Source organism: Lutra lutra, chromosome 7 (genome assembly GCF_902655055.1).
Source record: "Lutra lutra chromosome 7, mLutLut1.2, whole genome shotgun sequence".
Taxonomy (NCBI): Eukaryota; Metazoa; Chordata; class Mammalia; order Carnivora; family Mustelidae; genus Lutra; species Lutra lutra.
The window spans coordinates 73,941,549-73,965,452 of NC_062284.1; the positions used below are offsets into that span (position 1 = coordinate 73,941,549).

Here is a 23,904-nt window from a genome sequence, read left to right on the forward strand (position 1 = left end):
GGCGCCGGGCCCTCCCTCCTGCCACCCCCCCCTTTCTCCTCCCTCCTTCCTTCCCTCCCTTCCTCCCTCTCTCCCTCCCTCCCAGCTCCTGCACCAGGAAACGGCCCGGATCCTGGCAGCGGCCTGACCCGTGAGATCCCTAACCTGGCAGGCAGGCGGGGTTGGAGACTTGCTGAGGGTGGGGGTGAAGGAGGAGCTGGGCTGTTGGACTGCACTGGGGGGAGCCGGGAGTAGAGATGGTGTCGGCAGGAAGCCCTTGGCCCTGGGTTTCCCGGGAGGACAGTCATTAAACATGGATTCGGCCACACAGCTGGTAGAATGCTGGGGGCAGGGGCCGGTCCGGGAAGCTGCAACCCCAGCCTTCTCAGTCCAGACCCAGATCCCTGGCCTTCCCCGCCTAGCTCTGCTCTCCCCCTCCCCTTCCCAGGGCTCCACGCTGGCCAGGAGGATGAAAGGCCCCAGCTGGGGGCTCCTTGCCACCAGCGCTGGGTCCTAAGAGCTGCCATCCAGGCTGGGTGAGTGTCCCCTTCCTTCTCTGTCCTGGGCAGCCCTTTGCTTCTCCCACCTTTCCCTTCAGCCCCTGTCTCCTCCCCCATCTTGTGCCTTGGCCAGCATCCTCACATCTTCCCTCTGGGGAGGTACTGAGCCCCTTCCTTAAGCCAAAAAGGTGTGTACTGTGGAAAGGGGGTTTGTAGGGGGTGTTACAGAGCTAGCATTCTCCTATTATGGAAAGAATCTAAAGTATTTTAAAAATAAAATTTACTTGTTATGCATTTAATGTGGCATATCACGAATTTAATGGCCAGCCCCCTCATGCCCTGGCCTCTCACCTTGACTTAGTTCCCGTGTTCTTGCCCCTCCCTGCCCAGTGGTCTCTGAGCGTTTCCTCCCACCTCTCTCCCCGGCTCACTGGGTTGGCCAAGCCTGAAGCACCCCTTCTGGCTCTCCAACCATATATTCACGCCAGTCTTTCATCCTTGACTCTTACAGCCGCCCGGATGGCGACCCCGGCCTCAGCCCCAGACACACGGGCTCTAGTGGCAGACTTTGTAGGCTATAAGCTGAGGCAGAAGGGTTATGTTTGTGGAGCTGGCCCTGGGGAGGGCCCAGCAGCTGACCCACTGCACCAAGCCATGCGGGCAGCTGGAGATGAGTTTGAGACCCGCTTCCGGCGTACCTTCTCTGATTTGGCAGCCCAGCTGCATGTGACCCCAGGCTCGGCCCAGCAGCGCTTCACCCAGGTCTCTGACGAACTCTTCCAAGGGGGCCCCAACTGGGGCCGCCTTGTGGCCTTCTTTGTCTTTGGAGCCGCACTGTGTGCTGAGAGTGTCAACAAAGAGATGGAGCCACTTGTGGGCCAAGTCCAAGAGTGGATGGTGGCCTACCTGGAGACGCGGCTGGCCGACTGGATCCACAGCAGTGGGGGCTGGGTAAGAAGCTTCTCAGTTGCTGCCCTGCACACTCCTCTGCAAAGCTGGTCTCCAGAGGGAAGATGGGGCTCTGGCTTGAGGCTGGGGGCTGAGTCTCCCTATTTGGGTAGCACCAGGTGCCCTCACTATGGGTGTCATGCTGGACTCTGCACTCCAGGGCTGCCAGGCAGTCATCACTGGATGGGCTCATGGTCCATAGCAGAGGACAGAGTACACAGTGCCTGCAGGGAAATGGCATCCAGCTGTTGGGGACTTTTTACACCAGAGTATGTGACATGGGTGGGGGGGCAGGGGGTTGTCAGGCATGGGCGGTGGTCAGGAAGGCCTTGGCAAAGGATGCCAGTTCGGAGCAAAAATTTCGGCCCGGGAGAGGCTGGCATTCACTTGAGGCAGAGAGGGCCAATGAGCCAGGCGCTCATGGGGGATGATGGGGGTTTGCAGCCAGTAGAACTTTGGCTGGAGAGGAGCTGGGTATGGGGTAGTGTTTGCAGTGGATGGAACTGGAACTCTTCCTCTCCTCTTTCCTCCACTCTTTCCTCTCCTGATTTCCCTTTCTCCTTCTTTCTCTCCTACTTCCCTTCTCTCCCACAGGCGGAGTTCACAGCTCTATACGGGGACGGGGCCCTGGAGGAGGCGCGGCGTCTGCGGGAGGGGAACTGGGCCTCAGTGAGGACAGTGCTGACAGGGGCCGTGGCACTGGGGGCCCTGGTAACTGTAGGGGCCTTTTTTGCTAGCAAGTGAGAAAGTCTAGGGCCAGGTGGGGCTAGGTGTGGCTGGGGGGACACGAAAGCAGGAACAGAACAAGAGAAATGCCCTTGGAAGAAGTGGAATGAATGGACGGGAATGGAATGGGGAGGGGAGGGGGCAGGGTACTGTGTGAAGGAGCTGTGTGTGCCAGGCAGGCAGTTGGAAGGAGGAGCTGAAGACATTAGGGAATGTATTGGGGAAGTATTTGGGGGCCAGGAGATAAAGTCATTCCAGGGTTGGCAATGGTGGGAGGGATCATGTCTGGGGTATAGGCACACAAAGCTACACCTAGCACTCCGTATGTAGCCCTAAGGAAGATCAACTTGCACAAGAGGTTGTTTCTCCTTTGGTTGAGTGGGATTTGGGGAAAACACAGAAGGCACATCCCTTTGAAATGGAAGCTTGAGGTTGTCAGGTGATAGGGAGAGGTGGCTGTGATGGTGGGCTGCTTGGACACGCTTGTGCATGTGCACGCATGCTCGTGTGCATGCTGGGCTGCTTGTCTAACCTGTTGGTGGCTGCATTCAAGGAGAAAAGTTCTCTGTTGGAGTGGCAAGAACAAGGGGCCGTTCTATGCTCCTCCTCCCAACCCTCTCCTCCCTGCCTCTCCTTGTCCTGAGGCCTCAAGGCTGTGGGAGAAACACTGTATCTAGAAGAGGGCTTTGGGCACTTTCCGGCAGAAAGTCATTAGCAGGCCTCTGGAGAGAAGAGAAGTTCTGTAGCTGGCCTGTTGCTTCACCATCCCCATTCCTTGCGCATCACATACTTGCTGCTGCTTCCTGGGCTCTGAACAGAAAATAGGGCTGCAGAGCCTGCAATGGCCTGGGGGGCGTGGGGGGGCAGCAACGGGGGAGGAGGCCTGGACCTACCTGCCACCCTCTGCTGCCACCAGGGCTCACTGGTGCCCAAAGTGTTCCGTGTCTCGGGACCTTCTGTACCCAAACTTAGACTTTAAATTGAGACTCTGATTTTCCTTTGGAGTGTGTGGAGGTAAATACTGATCTAGAGTGCAGTCTGGGTCCTGCACTGTGTCTCAGTGAGACTGCTGATGCCTTGAGAGGAACATTCCAGCTCTGAACCCCACGGGTGTGAGGGTGACCTGTACTCCGTGATGGGCCTATACCATGTAGTGGGCTTTGGTGCTGCTTTATCCAGGGCCAGGTGTACGGGTTCTAGAGTACCTACCATGACCTAGAAGCATTTCTGTTTTCTTTGAAGCCACGCTGTTTGCATGGGTATTACTTGTCTGTACCTCAGAGTCTGAGGACATTAACTTTAGAGCTCACGGTCCTCTAGAACAGATTCAGATGATAGCTTTTTCCTTTGAGAGAGAAATGATTTCACTCCAGATGCATGTCCTGAGCCAGACCTCACTGCTGCACTTCCCAAGGTGCTAGAATTGCTGCTCTCCAATGCTGACTGCAGACACAGTGCTCTAGAAGCCTGCCCTTGATCCTGAGCACTGATCAGCTTAGCTAGACCATGGTTGACTCTTCTTGGAGATTTTCGCTTGGTCCCGGAATGTGGCAACATAGTTGTACTCACAGGAATGTGGGACCAAAATCGGCCTCAGGTGTTTAGCCCAGACTTTTGCTTTTGAGAGAGGGCTGCACTTTTTAATGGTATTTATAGGGAACGTGGTAGACTGCATGCGCCACTTGGTCTGTTGTGAGTATGCTGACACCAGAAACTCAGAGCTGGTCTGTGGCAGGCAGTTGGGGTGGGGGTGGGGTCTCTGGCTTGCTCAGGACAAACTAGACCAGTGGTTTTCAGACTGCTTGGCAGAGCCCTGAAGTTTCCTAGGGGTTGCCTCAGGAGTCCTTGGGGAGGTGAAGAGGGGGTGCTAAGCAGGCTGGGCTACATGTCCTCAAACAGAATAGCTCCCCTTGTAGCTGTCTTACATATCGGGGTTCAGGGTAAGATTTTATTTGCATTAAGGGGTTTGCTGCTGAAAAAAAAAGTTGGAAAACCACTGACTAGACCATCAGCTCCAAATTGGAGTCCGCGCTCCCCCAGGTTTTGGGGCAGACTCTTCACCCTCCCCTCTACCACAGGACACCTATCCTTGTTAGCTCTCCTGGGGGCATTAGCAAACCTGAGCAGCAGGGACCATGGTCAGGTAACCACAATGCCCTGCTCTGAGGCCTTCACACCTGGGTGGAAGGAGAGGTTGTTTTCTGAAAGGGGAAAGGGCTTGGATTCCCAGAAGCGTAGCTTGCCTGGGACCAGAATGGGCAGTTTTGATCTGTCCTGTCCTTTTTAGCTTGAGGGGCAATGGAAACCCCAGAGACTCTTCTGTCAGGGAAAACTAGAGACTCTCTTCTAGAGCCATATAGTTCCTTGGGATTAGCTCTTGGCCAGGAAGGCTGAGTATGGCTCCCAATTTTTAAATCTATTTCATTTTTTTAAAAATAAGGGAAATAAATCTAACTGCCATTTTTCAGAGATTAAATAGGTGGAGAGGGCGTTTCTTGCTTTCTGGAGCCCAAAGGGACAAATAGGGACTTTGCTTAGGCCAAGGAAGGAGCAGAAGTAGGGCAACTAGGTCCTGCAATTATTATTCCCACTCCCCACTTATTCTAGGGTATATACTATTTTACTTTTTTAAATCATAAAATGGCGGGAGAACAGATTTGGTTAGTTTAGAAGAAAAGAAAAAGCTCTATAAATATAAATATATATTCCTGTATTTTTATTTAATAATTTATAAATACCAAGTTCATTTGACTTTTATTTTTGTGTAATATGTAATGGTCGTATTAAAAAAAAATAAATAAAACCCAGAAGTTTAATGAGAAGGACTGAGCAGGGTTTGTGACTTCTACACTCTGTAGCCTGGTGTCAGGACATTTCTTGATCTAATCATCTCTTCATGACCTTGTTAAGGGCAAGAACTAGGGTAACAGGGGTTTCAGAAAGAAAAGAAAATCAGAGTTGTTCTCCCCTCCCCCATCTCCCAACCCTTTCCAAATGCCCAAAGCCAAGAACTCCATCTGTGCCAAGCCAAATCTTAAGAGGGTGTGTGTCTACAGTACTTTGGGATGGCTACAAATGAAAACAAACCAAAACAAAGAAAAGTTACCCCAAAGCTTTGTGTGATGGTAATCACATCCCCAGTTGTGGTTCAGCCTCTGATGATAATGAGCATTTCTCCCCAGTTCCCTGCTGCTACTTCCAGCAAAAATGGAGCCCCTGCTTCCTTTTCTGGCCCCCTGAGATAATTGGTTTCAGCCATTTTAATGCAAACAGCTAAAGTGGTTGGAATCTACAGAAATTATTCAGCCCATACCTCTGTACTTCTAGTCTACGACCACATCAAAATCATGTCTGACAGGAATAATGATCCTAATTTTGAATTATAAGCAGGAATTCCTTGTCTTTTTATAATCCAGTGCAATTAAATTGCATTTGGGTTTATGTGTTAAATTGTAGTTAGAAGTATACTGCTCAGAGGAGAGTTTCCATCCTCTCTCTATAGAAAATCAACAGGGCAAGCCATATTAAGATCTGAGAGTGGCTTGGTGAACATGGCATTAGGGGAAAGAGAATTAGATGCTCTTAGTAGTTAATATTATCTGGCGATGAGAGCATTTATCTCCACTGTAGTGTGACTGAATTAATGATTGATTTGTATTTGACTTGTTCCTTCCAAAAAAGCATTTGCAACATCTTACTATAATACACAAAAGACTAAATAGGCAAATATGGTTTTTTAAAGTAGATGTAAAGGGTAAATTGAAATAAGATGGCAGCAAAGGGAAAATTAATGTACAGAAAAGCATTCTATAAGTAGTATTTCGGAATACTAAAGCTAAGCTATGAATTCTGCCTTGAGCTTTCTTGGCAGCTATGGCAAATTGGAAAACACAAGATTCACATTCCTGTTAGGATTTAGAAAAGCCTATCAGTTCCTTAAGATGGGCAAAAACTTCTGTGGCTCTTCTGAGATGAAATAGAGGATATCACCCTCCATAACACCTGACAGTAAATATGATGTTGATTTCTCATAGAAATACCAAATGGGGATTCAGTAGGTCCTAAGCTTGTTTAATGAGGGTTATCACAATTTAGCCCAAAGATATCCTATGATGCTTCAGTATAGGGCTAAATTTCATACTATCTAAATGGATAGATGGATTGTTTACCCTTCAGACATTTCTTCATGAGTGTCATTCCTCCAGATGGTACTTTTGATAAAAGTGGGGCAACATTTAGTTAGTTTCTAGCAACTAGATGAATTATAGATATTCTGTGTTTCTTCTTAAGAGCAGATCCTTTGAAAACTTTAAAAAGCTGCCTTAAGTGGATATAGTTGTGACATAAATAAATTGAGACTTTTAAAAATTAATGAGAAAATGAAATATAATGGAAATCTCTGTAGTTCTTCACTGATTGAATCATTCATTCATGCAGCAAATATTCAAGCCTCTTCTGTATGTTAAGCACAGTTCTAGGCACTGAGATAGAGAAGGGCACAGACGCAAAGTTCTGCCCTCATGTTCCTTACATTCTAATAAGGGAAGCAAACAAAAATTAAATAAATAAATTCATCTCACAAGATTCATTAACATGACATTTCATGTTATGAGGTGGTAAATGCTATGAAGAAAAAGAATTCATTAGCATGGAATTGGGAAGTTGTAAGTACAGATTTCATTGTTAAATAGAATAGTCAGGGAAGCCCTCATTTCTAAGGTGACTTTTTTGAGTAAAGTCATGGAAAATGAAATTGGAAAAATATTTTTATTGATACAGAAAGATGTTTCTCACTTGTCAAAAAAAAGAAAAGAAAATATATACAGTATGATCCAAGTTTGCTAAAATAAGTATATAAATGTGTGTGTGTGCGCACACACGTGTGCACACACGGAACTATATATGTATTTATGTATTGAAAATCTCAGGGAGGGTATATGCCAAAATATCACTAGTGATTATCACTGGGTGTTGGATTTTACTGGTGATTTTATTTTGTTCTTTTTTTTTTTTTAAAGCTTTTATTTATTTATTTGACAGACAGATCACAAGTAGGCAGAGAGGCAGGCAGAGAGAGAGAGGGAAGCAGGCTCCCGCCGAGCAGAGAACCCGATGCGGGGCTGGATCCTAGGACCCTGAGATCATGACCTGAGCCGAAGGCAGAGGCTTAACCCACTGAGCCACCCAGGCGCACCTATTTTGTTCTTTTTACTGTCAGTATTTTCTGGTCTTTTCGTAAAGAACACATACTTCTGGTACAGTATGTTAAAACAAGTTTTCCAGATACAAGTTGTTAAGAAGTTAACCAAGGAGAATGGAAAATAAGCAGCCCAATGGAGGTTCTTTCTCATTTAAATGGACACCTCACTTCCCTGCAAGGACAGACCTAGGGAGTTAAGGTAGGCAAGGCTAGACTTTGCATTAGAAAATAATTGGAGTTGGGGCACCTGGGTGGCTCAGTCAGTTGGGCATCCAACTGTTGATCTCAGCTCAGTTCTCCACCTAGGGTTGTGAGTTCAAGCCCCGCGTTGGGCTCAGCCCCCTCAAAAAACAAAGAAAATTACTGGAGTCTACTCCACAGGAGAGGTGAGTAAATGATCAAGGCTTTAAGCTTCCATATCAGTACTGTCCAACAGAAATATAATGTAAGCCATATATGTAGTTTTATATTTTCTAGTAGCCTCTTTAGAAAAGCAAGAGAAATAGGTATGAAACTAATTTTAATAATATTTTACTTAGGCCAGTATATAAATATTACTATAATTTCTGTCTATAATTAAAATTACAGCTATTTATTTTGTTACAGCTATTAATTTATAAATTATACATCATAATTACTTTATAATATAACACTATAATATTATTAATAAATAATATTACACTATCAATTTATAAATTTATTTTATTTTATTGCTTTTTCATACTAAGTCTTTGAAATTTAGTGTATATTTGACACTTCCAGTGCATCTCAAGTCAGAATACTCATGTTCCAAGTGCTCAAACCATGTGTGGTGAGTGGGTACCATATTAAACAATGTAGTTCTAGATTATAGAGAATTATTATAGCAGGCAAAAAGAGCAAGAGTTAAAAATAGGGATGAAACTACCAAGGAGCCAAGTATTTATGTAGTTTAGTGAGATGGCTTTTCCTTTTGGACAGAACTGGAGGTGCCCTCATCCATTTTTTACTGATTTAATTCTCCTTTTCTTAAGTCCACTAACCATTCACTTCCATTAACACATTTTTCCTCCTCGGGCACAACATCACTGAGTTTTAGTTTTCCTGAAACTCCATGGTCTCTATTGAGAGGTTATTACTGAAGGAAAATTATACTCATGACGGGTAAATTTCACATCATTACATCTAATTTCTTACAAATTCACTCTTAGAAACTTATTTCTTTGATGTTTTCTGTTAATCAACAATGGGCAAGGTATTAAAATTATTATGGAAGATTATTCAGTTAGCGTTTATTGGGCACATGGTGATGGGCAATGGGAATACAAATATAATTAAGATGATGTCCTTGCCTTTTGCAGTTTACAGTCTAATAGGGAAGTATCTTACTTTACAAGTCTCCAAATACCTTTTTAAATGTGTCTTTAAAAGTAATCATGCTTATGAGAGTGAGTTTGGAAGTTAGAAGGTTAGTTTTAAATAAAAATGATATATTGTGGAAAAATCATAGAACATGGAAAAGTATAAATTAAGTATAATCCTACTCAGAAAGTACCACTGTTAACATTTTGGCATATTTCTTTCCCACCTTCTATCTGTGCTTCTATTTTAGGATCATACTGTATATACAGTTTTGATTTTTTTTTTAAGATTTTATTTATTCACTTGACAGAGAGAGAGATCACAAGTAGGCAGAGAGGCAGGCAAAGAGAGGGGGGAAACAGACTCCTTGCTAAGCAGAGAGCCCAATGTGGGGCTCGATCCCAGGACCCTGAGATCACGACCTGAGCCAAAGGCAGAGGCTTAACTCATTGAGCCACCCAGACGCCCCTGTATATACAATTTTCTATACGACAATTCTGCTTACAGTTCTATTGCACAGTTTTTCCTTGTCATTAAAAATATTTTGAAGGCAAAATGACTGTATAAAATTATACCTACATGTATATAATAATTTTCCTGAATGTGCCCACTTGGACATTCAAATTGCTTACATCTTTTCACTTTGATGAATATCTTTATTCTCAAATGTTTATCCAGTTTTTAGATTATTTCTTGAGAGCAGAGTGTAAGAAATACAATCACTGGGTTAAGAATCTCATCTGTTTGGAATCTTTTAGTAAATATTACCAAAGAAAGGATCTAACTGGTTCTTGCTCCCTTTTCTCCCCATGTCCAAGTTATCTTTTTAAAAAATAAGATATCACTTATATCATATTTCATATACAATCTTACACTCTACTTCTTTGGCCTAACAAAAATTATTTTTGCATGTTATTACATGCTATATGTATCCCTTTTAATAGGTGCATAATCTTTAGATATAATTAGAGTCTGCCTAATCATTTGTTATTGGAATTTAGTCTTTTTTCCAATTTCAACCTCATATATAATGTAATCTTTGTGTATCAAAGCAGACCTTTTATAATTTTGATCCAAGCTTTGAAAGCTCTGAGTTTCCAGCTAACTTTTTTTTTTTTCTCCTCTGCTCACCTTTAATTAGTTCCATGACTTGTGCAGTTTACTTCACTTTTTCTTCATCCCTAAAAAAGGTTATAGTTTTGGAAATATTTGCTTCATAGAGTTGTGAGAATTCAGTGAGATAATATAATGAGTCTAGGATTGTGCATGTTACAAAATCAAGTACTCAATAAAAATAGGAACTGGGGAAAAAATCCCATTTCCCTTGATTGGCTTGATTAGTTTAAACCAGGTGCCAATAAAACAAAAATCTTAATTAGATTAGGATTAGTAGAAAATCTTTTTTCCCCCCATTAACCCCCCAGTCTTTCAGAGCTTGTCTTCCATGCTCAAGTTAGTTCTCCCAGACCACCGGAGCTGAGACGGCTGCTGAATTAATTTTCAGTGAAATTTTAAGTGACTATGACTCTGCTTTGAATCCCCCTGTTCCTGAGGTAAGGATTTGTGAGAAAACGTGACGGTGAGGGGAAGAGTGGGGTATACTGAGAAGCTTATGACTTTTTGGTTGGCTGACAGGGATCTCCTCTTGTCAGTCTCCCTACCCCAGCCATACACATCCTGTTGGGGTTGTCTAATTAATTTGGTTGGGCTCATTTGAATCTGGCTGTAAAGCCCTAGCTTGGTCTGGCTACAAATAACCCTCTTGCAAACTTAGCACCGTCGTTCCCTCCTTTTTAAAAAAATGTGTAATATCACTACTATAATATGGCAACCCTGTTTTCCAGGACTAGGTCCTACAGGTAATCTCAGAGGGGAAATTCCTCTGCTGTCTGAAGGAGAGTTGAGGGTGGCATCCAGATCTCAATCAATGCAAACATTATTGACACCTACTATGTGCAAAGCATATTGTCCCACAGTGGCGCTGCAAATGTAAATAGGATCCAGCCTCTCATCTCCAAACTCACAATGCAGGACAAAATGATTAAGCGCACAGTGGAGGTAGGCCTGCTTGTCATGGAAGGGATTGGAGGCTCGCGGAAGGTTTTGCACCAGAGGTGATGACGAGGTTTGCAGTGGTCTGGTTGAAAGGGGACTGCGTGTACAGAGGCACAGAGCCGGATGCAGGTAAACCCCCTGGGATGAGGACTGCAGAAATTACATTTGTGAAGTAACCTTGTCCTGAGGTCTCTAAGGCCACGGTAGAGTTTTACTTTTACCTGGCCAGCAAAGGGGAGCCAGCTGTCTGGTAGCGGTGGAACAGTGACACGGTAATCTGAGAGACCTGTTAGGGAGCTGTAGCAAACAGTCCAACAAACAAGCTGAAACAACGGCATAAGCAGAGGGCTTGGAAAGTATGCCTGTGAAAGGAAGACAGATCAGACAAGGCTGGTAGCTGTGGAGTAAGGATTTCTCCCCGCTTTCCAGTTTGGGAGACCCCATGGATGTTGGTACCAATAACTTCGATGAGAAAAGTAAGGTCCTTACTGGAGAGCTCCATTCAGAACCTACATTTCCAGCAACATTCCATCTACTGGTCCTTCTCCTGGTCAGCAAACCAGTTTCCAGAAACCGCCTCAATGTTTCTCTCCTCCGCTTTCCAACAGCTCTCTAGTTGGCAACCAGTAGTGTCAAGATGGCGGCGCCCCTGAGGACTAGTCATGTGACCTCGGGCTTCCATTGCTGGAAGCCTGGCGGTCCGTTGCGGGGCAAGGTTCACCTGTCATGAAACGGGTGTTAGCCCTTCGAATCTCACGAGCCAATGGGCATCTGAGACGGCCATTACGGCGAGGCGATCGGAAGATTGGCCCTCTCCCTTCGCCCAGCCAGCGGCCAATCACCGAGCGTCACATGCTTCGCGGACCCGCCTTGAGGCGGTGGGGGAAGCAAGAATGTCGTCACAGCGTGGCGGTATTGTTACCTAAGAACTTGAGAGGAGGTGGGACGTATGTTGATTGACAGGCCAGTTCCCCTACCGGGATTTGAGAATTTTCCGCAATATCCCGCCTTGGGGGTGGGGCCTTGTTTGACTGCCAAGTAATATTCCCCAATGGAGTCCTAGCTCGTGGTGACGGGCAGGCTGCTAAACTAATGAATCCTCGGCGTGCCCGGCGCAGTTCTCCAATCGCCGGGCGGCGGGCCCCAGTCTGAGCGGCGATGGCGGCGGCGGCGGCGGCGGCAGCAGCAGCGGGGGCTGCGGGCGGTCGGGGCTCCGGGCCGGGGCGGCGGCGCCATCTTGTGCCCGGGGCCGGTGGGGAGGCCGGGGAGGGGGCCCCGGGGGGCGCAGGGGACTACGGGAACGGGCTGGAGTCTGAGGAACTGGAGCCTGAGGAGCTGCTGCTGGAGCCCGAGCCGGAGCCCGAGCCCGAAGAGGAGCCGCCCCGGCCCCGCGCCCCCCCGGGAGCTCCGGGCCCTGGGCCTGGCTCGGGAGCCCCCGGCAGCCAGGAGGAGGAGGAGGAGCCGGGACTGGTCGAGGGTGACCCGGGGGACGGCGCCATTGAGGACCCGGTGAGGGAAGAAGGGCGAGCGAGCAGGCCCGGCCGTGTCACGGGAGGCCCAGAGCTCGGGCGAGCGGGAGGCAGGCGGGGGGTGGGGGTGGGCGGGGAATAACGTGGCTGGGGCAGGGCCGGGAACGGATCCTCGACCGCCAGAAGGGGCCCAGCCGGGTTTATTCGGGCGTTATGGGTGCCTAGTGTTGTTCTAGAGAAGGTAGCTTGCTTTTTTTTTTTCATCGTGACCCGCATGTGGGGCGAGGGAAATGGCCGAGCATGGTTAGGGCCGCGCTCGGACGGAGAGCAGGGCAGAGCCCCTGCGTTGGTTCCTCTTAAGCTCTTCTCCATACCCTCTCCACTCATTGTAGGAGCTGGAAGCGATCAAAGCTCGAGTCAGGGAGATGGAGGAAGAAGCTGAGAAGCTAAAGGAGCTACAGAACGAGGTAGAGAAACAGATGAATATGAGTCCACCTCCAGGCAATGGTGAGTAACTGGCGGTTGCACGCGGAGCCCGGGTCCTCGGAAGGGTTGTGCGAGCACGGGTTGTGTGGAATTGGATGTTAGGGACCTTGGAGCTGCTTGTCTGAGCAATTACTGGGCAGGTGGTGCGGTCATAGTCCATTTTGTGTTTTTCTGACCTTAGCGAGGCAAAAACCTACATTTTAATGATGGTGATCTTGTGCCTTTCTTTGTCCTTTTAACAAATGTGTTCTTCTTTGTTCTTTAGTCTGCCTCTACTCTTTGTGGAGGTTGCCAACTGGCATTTGACCTTCAAGTCTCATAGTTCTTCCTTTAGTTGGAGACCCTTTAGTTAGGAGTTCTAAGAGAAACTGCTCGACTGCAGGGGGGCGGGGGGGGCTTTCCCTTTAATAAATCTAGAAATGTTGAGTTTGGGTTCCCTTGATTTTGTTCACTTTTCACATGATTTCAGTCAAAGCTTTTCAATAGGGACTTGATTTGGGGGCAGGAGGGAATTCCTGTACCATTTTCTCTGATTTTTAAGAGTGTGTTAATCTTTTGCTTGATTTGTCAAATGTTCAGCGAGTACCTATTGTGTGTTAAACAGTATTCTTGTTAAGGGGTACAGCAGGGAACAGAACAGACTAAAATCTTTTCTTTACTCTAGTGGTGGTGGTGGTAGTGGTGCAAAAATTAGTCAAATAGAAAACCAGCTTTCACCCCCTGATTCTTTTTTTTCTTCAAAGCTGGCCCAGTGATCATGTCCATTGAAGAGAAGATGGAGGCCGATGCCCGTTCCATCTATGTTGGCAATGTATGTATTAGGGTCCTCATTGGGGTTGGGGAAGCTCTTGTTTTGGGAGTTGCTTAATAGGAGGCTCAAAAGGAACATCTCAAGGATAGGTGATGAATTTGGGGAGTATTGGGAGGGTTTGGAGGAGGTAAAAGGTAATGGTGATCCGCAGAGGCTCTGGGGTTGGAAAGATAAAAGATTAGTTTCTTAGAGAACAAGATTTAATGTGCCTTGGGGTGGATGGGTGGCCCAACCTAGACGCTAGGCAGGGTACCTGTGAAACATGACCACCTCTACTCCCCCACAGGTGGACTATGGTGCAACAGCAGAAGAGCTGGAAGCACACTTTCATGGCTGTGGTTCAGTCAACCGTGTTACCATACTCTGTGACAAATTTAGTGGCCATCCTAAAGGGTAAGTAGGGAAGTAGATTGAGGTCATTTTAATTACGTTTTAGAAATAGATAAATTATGTTTTATATTGAGCAGTAAGTTAAAATATGTGGTGTTCGTCTTACAAGTTGGGGCTTTAATGTATATATCGGGTTACACATAAATGGGAGACCAGACAGAGATGAAGGTTAGTGTGGGTGGGATCATGAACTAGAAGAGGGAGGGGCAGCTTTTGCTTAGCCCCAGCTGGTTCCGCTATATGGAAATCCAGCCCTGTGTAAACTCTTTTATAATTTTCCAAGAGTAGCTGAAAATTTAGATTGAAGTTTTCCGTTTAAAAAAAATGTTGACAAAGAATTAAAAATGTGGCTACGCTGTTACTCAAGCAGAGCATACCTGCAAGTTGGATTTGACGTATAAGCTGCTATTTGTAACTTCAGATAGATGAAATGACAAATTATTTTTTTCAGGTTTGCATATATAGAGTTCTCAGACAAGGAGTCAGTGAGGACTTCTTTGGCCTTAGATGAGTCCCTATTTAGAGGAAGACAGATCAAGGTAAGCCCCATTGCCCTTTGCTGTTCTGGTTCTGTATAAACTCTCCAGGCCTATTCTGAGGCTTTCTGCTGTACATCCCTCACTCTCAGGTGATCCCAAAACGAACCAACAGACCAGGCATCAGCACAACAGACCGGGGTTTCCCACGAGCCCGATACCGTGCCCGGACCACCAACTACAACAGTTCCCGCTCTCGATTCTACAGTGGTTTTAACAGCAGGCCCCGGGGTCGCGTCTACAGGTCAGGATAGATGGGCTGCTCCTCTCCCCCGCCTCCCATGAGCCCTGTATGTTTCCTTCTTTCCTGATCTGAGGAACCTCCCTCACTTACCCTCCCCTTGGTCTCCAGGGACTTGGTCTCCTGCCTGCGCAGGGTGAGGAAGGTAGTTGCAGGCCAGGCCAGGCCAGGCGGCCAGTCTCATCATCGTTTTCTGGAGCGGGAATTGGTGATAAGGGCTGGATCTCTCCACTCTGTTCTGAGAGATGCTTCTTCTCCCAGCCTTTTTTTTTCCCTTGAGACTTGGTGGCAGTGAAGGTGTTTACACAGCAGGCCAGGAAGAACGGCCTCAGAGTAGTGAAGGCACTGCTTGGACATTTGCTACTTTTCCCAGAGTTAAGGAGGGGTTGAAGATTGAACCTCCCTTGGAAGAATGCCAGAGGCTAGTTGATCCTACTCAACAGCCATGTGGGAGGATACTGAGATATTTACTCTTTAACTGAGCCAATGTTTTGCAAGGTTAACTTTTCTCTCTGGGCCTAGTGGTGCCCATGTTGCTTTACTATCCTCTCCCTGCCTTTAAATAGACAGAATAGGCATATAGACCTTGGCTTTTCGTAAGATTCACTTATCTGCTCCCAGGAATTAGGGAGGATCTGATGGTGAAGGCCTGGGGTTTAAGAGCTGTGAAGAACTGAAACTGGAAAAATAATGAGTCCCATTTTCTTGCCTCTTTATCTCAGATACACTTTTGTTTTTTTGCCTCTGGCAAGGTATTCTATTAAATTGCCCCTTCCCATTTGCCAGGTGTGTCACAATTTCTGGGATTGTGGGGTCAGTTTTAGGATACTTGGAAATATCTTGGCCCCCATTCCCTGCACTGTAACTGGGGCAAGGGCCCACGGGGAGGGGCTTGTGCTGAACTCCTAAGTGATCATGTTAACACCTAACTCTCCTTCTTTCTTCCAGGGGCCGGGCTAGAGCGACATCATGGTATTCCCCTTACTAAAAAAAGTGTGTATTAGGAGGAGAGAGAGGAAAAAAAGAGGAAAGAAGGAAAAAAAAAAAGAATTAAAAAAAAAAAAAGAAAAACAGAAGATGACCTTGATGGAAAAAAAAATATTTTTTAAAAAAAAGATATACTGTGGAAGGGGGGAGAATCCCATAACTAACTGCTGAGGAGGGACCTGCTTTGGGGAGTAGGGGAAGGCCCAGGGAGTGGGGCAGGGGGCTGCTCATTCACTCTGGGGATTCGCCATGGACACGTCTCAACTGCGCAAGCTGCTCCCCTTGTTTCCCTGTCCCACTTCACCCCCTTGGGGGCTGCTCAAGGGTAGGTGGGCATGGGTGGTAGGAGGGGTTTTTTTACCCAGGGCTCTGGAAGGACACCAAACTGTTCTGCTTGTTACCTTCCCTCCATCTTCTCCCTAACTTTCACAGTCCCTCCACCTGCTCTTGTCCTGCCAGGTCTGCCACCCACCCCACCCCTCTTTTCCGGCTCCCCTGCCCCTCCAGATTGCCTGGTGATCTCTTTTGTTTCCTTTTGTGTTTCTTTTTCTGTTTTGAGTGTCTTTCTTTGCAGGTTTCTGTAGCCGGAAGATCTCCGTTCCGCTCCCAGCGGCTCCAGTGTAAATTCCCCTACCCCTTGGGGAAATGCACTACCTTGTTTTGGGGGGTTTTGGGGCGTTTTTTGTTTTTCAGTTTTTTGTTTTGTTTTGTTTTGTTTTCCTTTGCCTTTTTTTCCCTTTTATTTGGAGGGAATGGGAGGAAGTGGGAACAGGGAGGTGGGAGGTGGATTTTGTTTATTTTTTTAGCTCATTTCCAGGGGGTGGGAGGTTTTTTTTTAATATGTGTCATGAATAAAGTTGTTTTTGAAAATAAAAATTTGTTTGGCCTTTTGGGTGTAAGGATTATTTATCTGTTTTCCTATTTTCTCTTAGATCCCAGATGGCTGTTAATTCTCCTTTGTGGAAGTGCTGGTGTTGTGGAGGGGAAGTTCTCACTTACCAGTTAAGGAGTAGGAGTTACAATTACAAGAGGAACATTGTGTGTTTAGTTGGGACTGATTGGCATTTGAGAGGTGCACCGAATGAGTCTGGGATGCGAAAGAATGGCCAGATGAGAGTGATCTAGTAGAGTATCAGTGTGCACTCCTGATTAAACTTACGTGCAAATAAATTACCCACACCAACAGCACTGGAGTCTTAGCTTGGGGTCTGGGTAGTTTTTCTTGTCTTTACCTCAAGGTAAGCTCAAAAAATGAGGGGAAAAGGCAGCAGTGTGCTGACAATAGCAGGGCTTAAGCTAACTTGTGTAGCCATGTGGTGACCACTTAATCTGCTCAGCTAACATTTTGAATCATACTGTTAATCAGAACTTAATAGGTTTTCACTGATTTAGTATCCTTAAGTTTAGTACTTGGTCAATTAATAACCAGATTTTTCCCAGTTTATATTCTTACATAAGATGGGTCTTAAAATTCTTGGGTGCTACATAGCCCCCCAGGCCCTGCTCGAGTCTTCATTGCAGACAAGATTTCTAAATACCGAAACCTTTTTATATTCTGCTACATCACTCACTTCTGTTCACAGGATTTTTTGCGATTGCCTCTGATCTAGGTGCTCTCTTCAGTAATCCTGGGTTAAAGAAATGAATGTTCTATATATTCATAAAGACTTACCCCATTTCTCAAATGGCTTTGTATTCTGAATTCTCAAGTCAGTGTTGACTACTTCAGCATTTGCTCCTGTGTTATACTACCTCCTGTGGCGTCATTTGTTAAGCATTCAGGGGTCTGTCTTTTCTCAAACTAGATTCAACTAGAATAGTGCCTTGTAATCTGGATGTGGAGATTTCTGCAGAGGCTGATTAGTAGGAGTCTGGATAGTTTCAGTATCAACCTGGCTAGAACAACGGGGTGCATATTAATGCATATTAGTGTGTGGAAGCTTAGTGCCTTACAGGTGGGAAGGTCTCTTTTGTCCACCAGGGGGCACTACATGGCTATCTTTAAAAAGTCCTATAAATTGTTGAATCTTGGACAGGGTGAATATCATTTTTTTTAACCCTTATTTTTTATTTTGTATGTCCAGTTATTCCTCAGCATCCTCCCCATTCTTTTCATTCTGTTTTAACTGCTTCAGCAACTCTTTAAGTGGGTTCCTGGTTCTGGCTTTGCCAGAAAAGCCCTGTTCTGCCACCAGCAATTAGAAATGTACTTAGGTGTGGAACTAAGCCCTTTCCCAATTTGATCCTGATCGTTTCCCTGCCACATCTTGCTCTACATCTGATGCCCTGTGCGTTCCAGTTGAGTTTTACTTCACGTATTGGTCATGGTGTGCGGATTCTATTTACCCTGTTAGAATTATAAGGTGTAAAGCCAAGCCCCAAAGCCAGAAACCTTCATTCCCTAGTCATGAATGAATTACTCTCTCAGGGCAAATTGTTCCTATCTCTCTTAGCACTTCATGGCTTTATAATTAAAACAACTATATCTCTGTTTTACCACTAGATTGCAGGCTCCTTGAGGGCATGGATTGTGCCTTTGTATAATTTAGTAGGTGCTCAGGTGTTAATTCCCCTTGGGATTTCCCTGTATCCTGGACCTGCTGGTTCCTAGCCTCAAGAATCAGATTTCTTTCCTTACCTGGTCAGATTTTCCCTCTATCTTAGTGATTTTAGAGGAAGTGGCATGGAAGGAAAGTTGCTTTCCTTGGGAAGGATTGCTTATTCTTTGGTCACTCTGATGAGCCACCTCTTAACCAAGGGATTGGAATGAATTTAGTCTCACTGGGATTATGGGGGAGGGAAGTGTTTAAGAGACGGAGGAGCCTGTCTACATGATTTCTGGAATAGGTCGAAGATATTTAGAGGGACTATGAGTGATAAAAAATGAACAAAGACAACCCAGAACTTCCTCAGATAGTATTTGTCCAACTGGACATCAGCAATACAGAAAAATGCTGTTTTTTTTTTAAATCATTTTTTCCCAAAAAAATGCTTGCTCTTCTATATGGTTCAAATGAGTAGCCTTTCTTCATTCGTGATCTAATTTTAAAACATCTTTCAACTTTGCTAATGCTAATTTCTTATGCTTCTTTCCCTTTATTTGTGCTTGTAATCATTGATTCAACAGATATTTACTATTTACCAAGTGCTAGGCACAGTTTTGGATGCTAACATTTGTTAAAGAAGAATCATTTAGTAAGAACTTTAACTTTATTTGCTGAAGGAAAGTGTCAGGATACCATAACTCTGACTTGCCCTCCACTGAAATCTGTATGGATTTCGTTGTTAGATATAATTCACATACCATAAAAATTTACCTTCTAAGTGTACAATTCAGTAGTATTCAGCGTAACATATACTTGTATGGTAGTGATTAACATACATATATATGCATATATGTATATATCCATATATCACCATTACCTAATTTTTAGAGCATTTTCATAACCCCCAAAAGAACCCTATGCCCATTAGCAAGCACTCCTAATTTTTTCTCCCCCTAACAACTCTTAATTTCTGTTTCTCTGACTTTGCCTGTTCTGGATATTTCTTTTCTTTTTTTTTTTTTTTAAGATTTTATTTATTTATTTAACAGACAGAGATCACAAGTAGGCAGAGAGGCAGGCAGAGACAGAGGAGGAAGCAGGCTCCCCACTGAGCAGAGAGCCCGATGTGGGGCTCGATCCCAGGACCCTGGGATCATGACCTGAGCCGAAGGCAGAGGCTTTAACCCACTGAGCCACCCAGGCGCCCCTGGATATTTCATATAAATAGGGTCATACGATATGTGTCCTTTTGTGTCTGGTTTCCTTAGCATCATGTTTTTAAGATTCCATGTTGTAGCATGTATCAGTACTTCATTCCTTTTCGTAGCTGGGTAATAGCTCCTTGTTTCGATTGACCACTTTTTGTTCTCCATGAGTTGATGGACATTTGTATTTTTCCTTTTTTTACTGTTAGGGACAGTGCTGCTACAATTCACAATTTTCTGTGAACATACCTTTTCATTTTTCTTAGGTGTATACCTAGGAGTGGAATTGCTAGGTTATCAGGTAATAAGCCACATTTAACCTTTTGAGGAACTGCTGGGCTATTTTCGAAAGCAGCTGCATCATTTGATGTTTCTACCAGCAGCGTATGAGGGTTCCAGTTTCTCCACATCCTCATCAAACTCATTACTGTCCATCTTTTTGATTACAGCTATCCTAGTGGATATGGTATTTATGTTTTTTATTTGCATTTCCCTAATGACTAATGATGTTGAGCATGTTTTCACGTGCTTACTAGCCATTTGTATATCTTCTTTGAAGAAATGTCTGTCTGGATTCTTTGCCCACTTTTTAATTGGCTTATTTGTCTTTTTATTGATGAATTGTAAGAGTTCTTTATGCTGAATACTAGACCCTTCTATATATGAATTTGTAAGTATTTCCTCCCATTTTGTAGGTTGATTTTTTACTTTCTTGATAGTATCCTTTGAAGCATGAAAGTTGTGAAGATTTATGCCTAGGTTTTCTCCTAAAGGGTTTTTTTTTTGTTTTTAATGTTTATTTGAGAGAGAGCATGAGTGAGAGAGCACAAGAAGGGGGAGCAACAGAAAGAGAGGGAGAAGCAGTCTCACCGCTGAGCAGGTAGCCTGATATGTGGCTCGATCTCAGGACCCTGAGATCATGACCTTAGCCGAAGGCAGACACTTAACCAACTGAGCCACCCAGGCGCCATATTTTTTTTTCCCGTTTTCTTGCCTCATTTTCCTGACTAGAATCTCCAGTACAGTGTTGAACAGAAATGGTGAGAGAATTTTGTCTTATTTCTAATCTTTGGGGGAAAGGTCTCAGTTGGTCATGATAAATAGGATTAGCTGTGGGTTTTTCAGTCTCCCTTTATTCCATGGATGTTTATTTAATTAATTAATTTATTTATTTTTATTTATTTATATAAATATATATTTATACATAAATAATAAAAATATATATTTTTATTTATTTTTTATTTAATTTATTTTTATAAAGATTTTATTTATTTATTTATTTATTTATTTTAAAGATTTTATTTATTTGACAGAGAGAAATCACAAGTAAGCAGAGAGGCAGGCAGAGAGAGAGGAGGAAGCAGGCTCCCTGCTGAGCAGAAAGCCCGATGTGGGGCTCGAACCCAGGACCTGGGATCATGACCCGAGCCGAAAGCAGTGGCTTAACCCACTGAGCCACCCAGGCGCCCCAATAAAGATTTTATTTATTTATTTGACAGAGAAATCACAAGTAGGCAGAGAGGCAGACAGAGAGAGAGGGATGCAAACTCCCTGCGGAGCAGAGAGCCTGATGCGGGGCTCGATCCCAGGACGCTGGGATCATGACCTGAGCTGAAGGCAGAGGCTTTAACCCACTGAACCACCCAGGTGCCCTCAATGGATGTTTAAACACTAGTTCTCTGTGCACTCCAGTCATGTTATTTCATACCTCTGGGCTTTGCACTGTTCTAGTCCAAATATCTGAGAAGCTTTCCTTGACTGTCCAGAAGAGTAGATCCTTCCTTCTGCAGAACTGCTGCACCACTTTTTACATTTCTCTGCATTTTCTATACAGGATTGTAAGTATTAGTCTCACGGTGTTCGGAACTCTTACAGGCAAGGCACCATGCCCCTTCCCCCAGAGCTGAGGCAGCAGGAGACAGTAGTGGATCGTCAGCAGAAAGTACTTCCATGGTGACCAGGCAAGGTTGACCGAATGAGAGGAATCAGAGTGGCCTTCATGTAATTTTCATGTAACTTAAGGTTAGTGATGTGCCCTGCACATTCTTTTAATTTCCCCCTCAATAATCCATTATGGCTCATAGTTGTGAATCCAACTAAACCTTTCTAAAATCTGTTTCCTGTTCACGAAAGCAGTCATTTCCTTATTTGCCTGAAAAGCTATCTCCAGTTCCTGGGGTATCTTCTAAACAGATTACAGGATAAGTAATACTTTCATGGTATATCTGGTATGCAGTAAGAAGATGGCAGGCTCTCACTTCTCTGGATCTGGCTACTCTAATTACTTAACAGTCACATAACCTTGAATAAATTACCTTTCCAAACCTCAGTCTCCTCATTTGTAAAAACCTAAAACATGTTTTAGGTTTCTCCTGGGGTTATTGATGAGGGTCTAGTGAGGGTCCAGTGAGATTATGTGGTTGGTGAATTTTAGAACAAGATGCCAGTTGTTTTAGCTATACACACTGACCCTTTTGACCTAGACTATGAATTGCTTAGGGATAAGGGACTGCATCTTGCCCTGTGTTTCACTGATGCTTCTCGAATGCTTTCATTCTCTTTGCCTTCACCTCTTTGATGAAATCAGAGAATCTTGTTCTGTTTCACCTACCCTCCTATAGGAGCTGCTCCAACTTTCTGAGAGTTTTTACTTTTTTTCCCTAAATCATCTTCCAGGAGGGTGCAAAGAATGGGTTTACTGGAGTGCCCCTTTGATATCATTCCTCACAGTATGCATTGGATGGTGTCATTAGCATGTAAATGATTCCTTGGCTTTACAGGGGCTCCTCCAAAAAGTACAAGAGCTTTCTTATCTACCATCATGTTGGTTTTCACCAAATCTCTGGAGACAGTAGTGAGTATGATCTCTCGTTTTATCATTGTTTATCCCAAGCTAAACAGTGAACATTGGACTCAGTTACACTGTTCACAGACATTGTTGTACAGAATGTGCGATATAGAGTACATAACGATGGAATTGGTAGAGTTGAAAGCACAGCCGAAGGCCTGAGTTTGAGTCCTGGCTTGGCCATTTAATGGCAGACCCTTCTCATTTCCATGTCCTCTGTAGTTAAAATAGGATAAAAATAACAATATCCACTTCAGAGGGTTGTGAAGATTAAATGAGAAAGCTTCTCATGAGTTCTCCAGTACCATGGTTAGTATCAAGAGTCCAACAGTGTGGCTTAGTACAGAGAGCTTTGGGCCTCAGACTTGGATCAGCAGAGGGGAAGGAGAGAGGATACTGGTGCTACAGGAACCTGTGGAGAATGGACCTCTCTTCCCTGGAAGAGGCTGGCCTTAAGACTCTAGTTTCCCTAAGACTCCTCTCCAGGACCACCTCACCCTTTCCTAGCTTCAGGCCTTTGCTCTCCCTTATAGCCTTTGGGTTGAAAGTACTTTTCTCCCAAGCCCTTGTCTGAAGACTTCCTGCCTCCTGAGGATCTTACCACTTGGGGATAATTTAAGAGGCATTTGTAATACATGATCTTGTTTAATCTCATAGCCCTTGAAGGAAGCTGGAGGTTAAGAGATTCGCCCAAAGTGGTAAAGCCAGGCCAGGGCTAGTCTGAAAGGCAGGCCTTGGCTCTGAGATAGAATTAATTTCCTATGGCCAACTCCTAGGGTGCCCTGAAGACTCACTCCTCACTTCCAAGGGCAGTGCCTAAAGATTACAAGGAGTTGGGAACATGGCCACAGTGTATATCAATGAAGAGCAACAGCTCCATAATCTAATTATGTCCCAGCTCTGTAACTCAATAGCTTTGTAAACTTGACCAAGTTTCTGAGTCTCTCTGAGCATCAGTTTTCTTATCTGTAAAAGAAGAATACTGTAGTGGGCATCCATTGTTTTTACCTGTGCAACATCTAGTCCTACTTCTGCTAACAGCACCCAGTTGTGGCTTTCCATCTTCCCAGTTGTCAGTAATATGGGTGGGGATGCAGGCAAGTTATTCAAGCTAGCCAGTCATTTGCTCTCTAGAAATGAATCTTCAGTGGGATGGACCAAAGATGGAATCCCACTGGAGGTCATTCATCAAGGTGAGGCCCTGGTTCCTACTGTCTGGACCAGGGGCCCTCTCCTATTCCTGAACTTTTCTTTTTTTCTAAAATATGGAATACTTCATGAATTTGCGTGTCATCCTTGTACAGGGGCCATGCTAATCTTTTTGTTATCATTCCAGTTTTAGTGTATGTGCTGCCCAAGTGAGCATGGTTCCTGACCTTTCATGAATAGTTCTGCTTCTCCTGTGAGCTCCCCACCACAACCCTCTGATAAATTCCCCTCTTTGTTTAAGTTCAGTATGGTCAGTATTTATTGCTTGCAACAACAAAAAAACTTTTAGTTGATCCAAACACCTACTTTGTGTTGTTGGAAGGACTAAATGGTTAAGTGAAATTCGTAAAGTGCCTAGCCCAGTCTTAGCAGCTTAGCAAGCCATCCATAAAGGGTTGTGGCTGTGTGTAAGGTAACAGAGGGGCAA

At 44.7% G+C, this 23,904-nt stretch overlaps 1 protein-coding gene and 1 non-coding gene across 7 annotated transcripts; one reads left to right on the top strand and one right to left on the bottom strand.

Moving 5' to 3' along the window:
* The first annotated feature begins 12 nt into the window (after positions 1-12).
* Positions 13-15,829, top strand: LOC125103913 (bcl-2-like protein 2). 6 transcript variants are annotated; one of them, XM_047735932.1, is made up of 10 exons: positions 24-130; positions 428-515; positions 991-1,430; positions 10,152-10,247; positions 12,611-12,725; positions 13,448-13,515; positions 13,802-13,908; positions 14,357-14,444; positions 14,534-14,685; positions 15,631-15,829. In XM_047735932.1, exons 3-10 carry the CDS (start codon positions 999-1,001, stop codon positions 15,668-15,670), a joined length of 1,098 nt encoding a protein of 365 aa, XP_047591888.1. In that variant the 5' UTR covers positions 24-130; positions 428-515; positions 991-998; the 3' UTR covers positions 15,671-15,829. The 6 variants fall into 6 exon arrangements, with proteins under 6 accessions (XP_047591883.1, XP_047591888.1, XP_047591884.1 ...); XM_047735926.1 differs by lacking the exons at positions 24-130; positions 428-515; positions 991-1,430; positions 10,152-10,247 and adding an exon at positions 11,893-12,258; XM_047735929.1 differs by lacking the exons at positions 24-130; positions 428-515; positions 991-1,430; positions 10,152-10,247 and adding an exon at positions 12,385-12,459.
* A 7,698-nt stretch (positions 15,830-23,527) lies between these two features.
* LOC125105763 (U6 spliceosomal RNA) lies at positions 23,528-23,634 on the bottom strand. The gene has a single exon (XR_007129030.1). It is a non-coding gene; the product is annotated as a U6 spliceosomal RNA (small nuclear RNA).
* Positions 23,635-23,904: the final 270 nt, after the last annotated feature.

Coding starts and splice junctions, on each gene's coding strand:
- LOC125103913 (XM_047735932.1), top strand. CDS start 999: ATGGCGACCCCGGCCTCAGCCCCAGACACACGGGCTCTAGTGGCAGAC. Junction 1,431..10,151: donor TCCACAGCAGTGGGGGCTGG/GTAAGAAGCTTC, acceptor TGCTCAAGTTAG/TTCTCCCAGACCACCGGAGC. Junction 13,909..14,356: donor TTTAGTGGCCATCCTAAAGG/GTAAGTAGGGAA, acceptor TATTTTTTTCAG/GTTTGCATATATAGAGTTCT.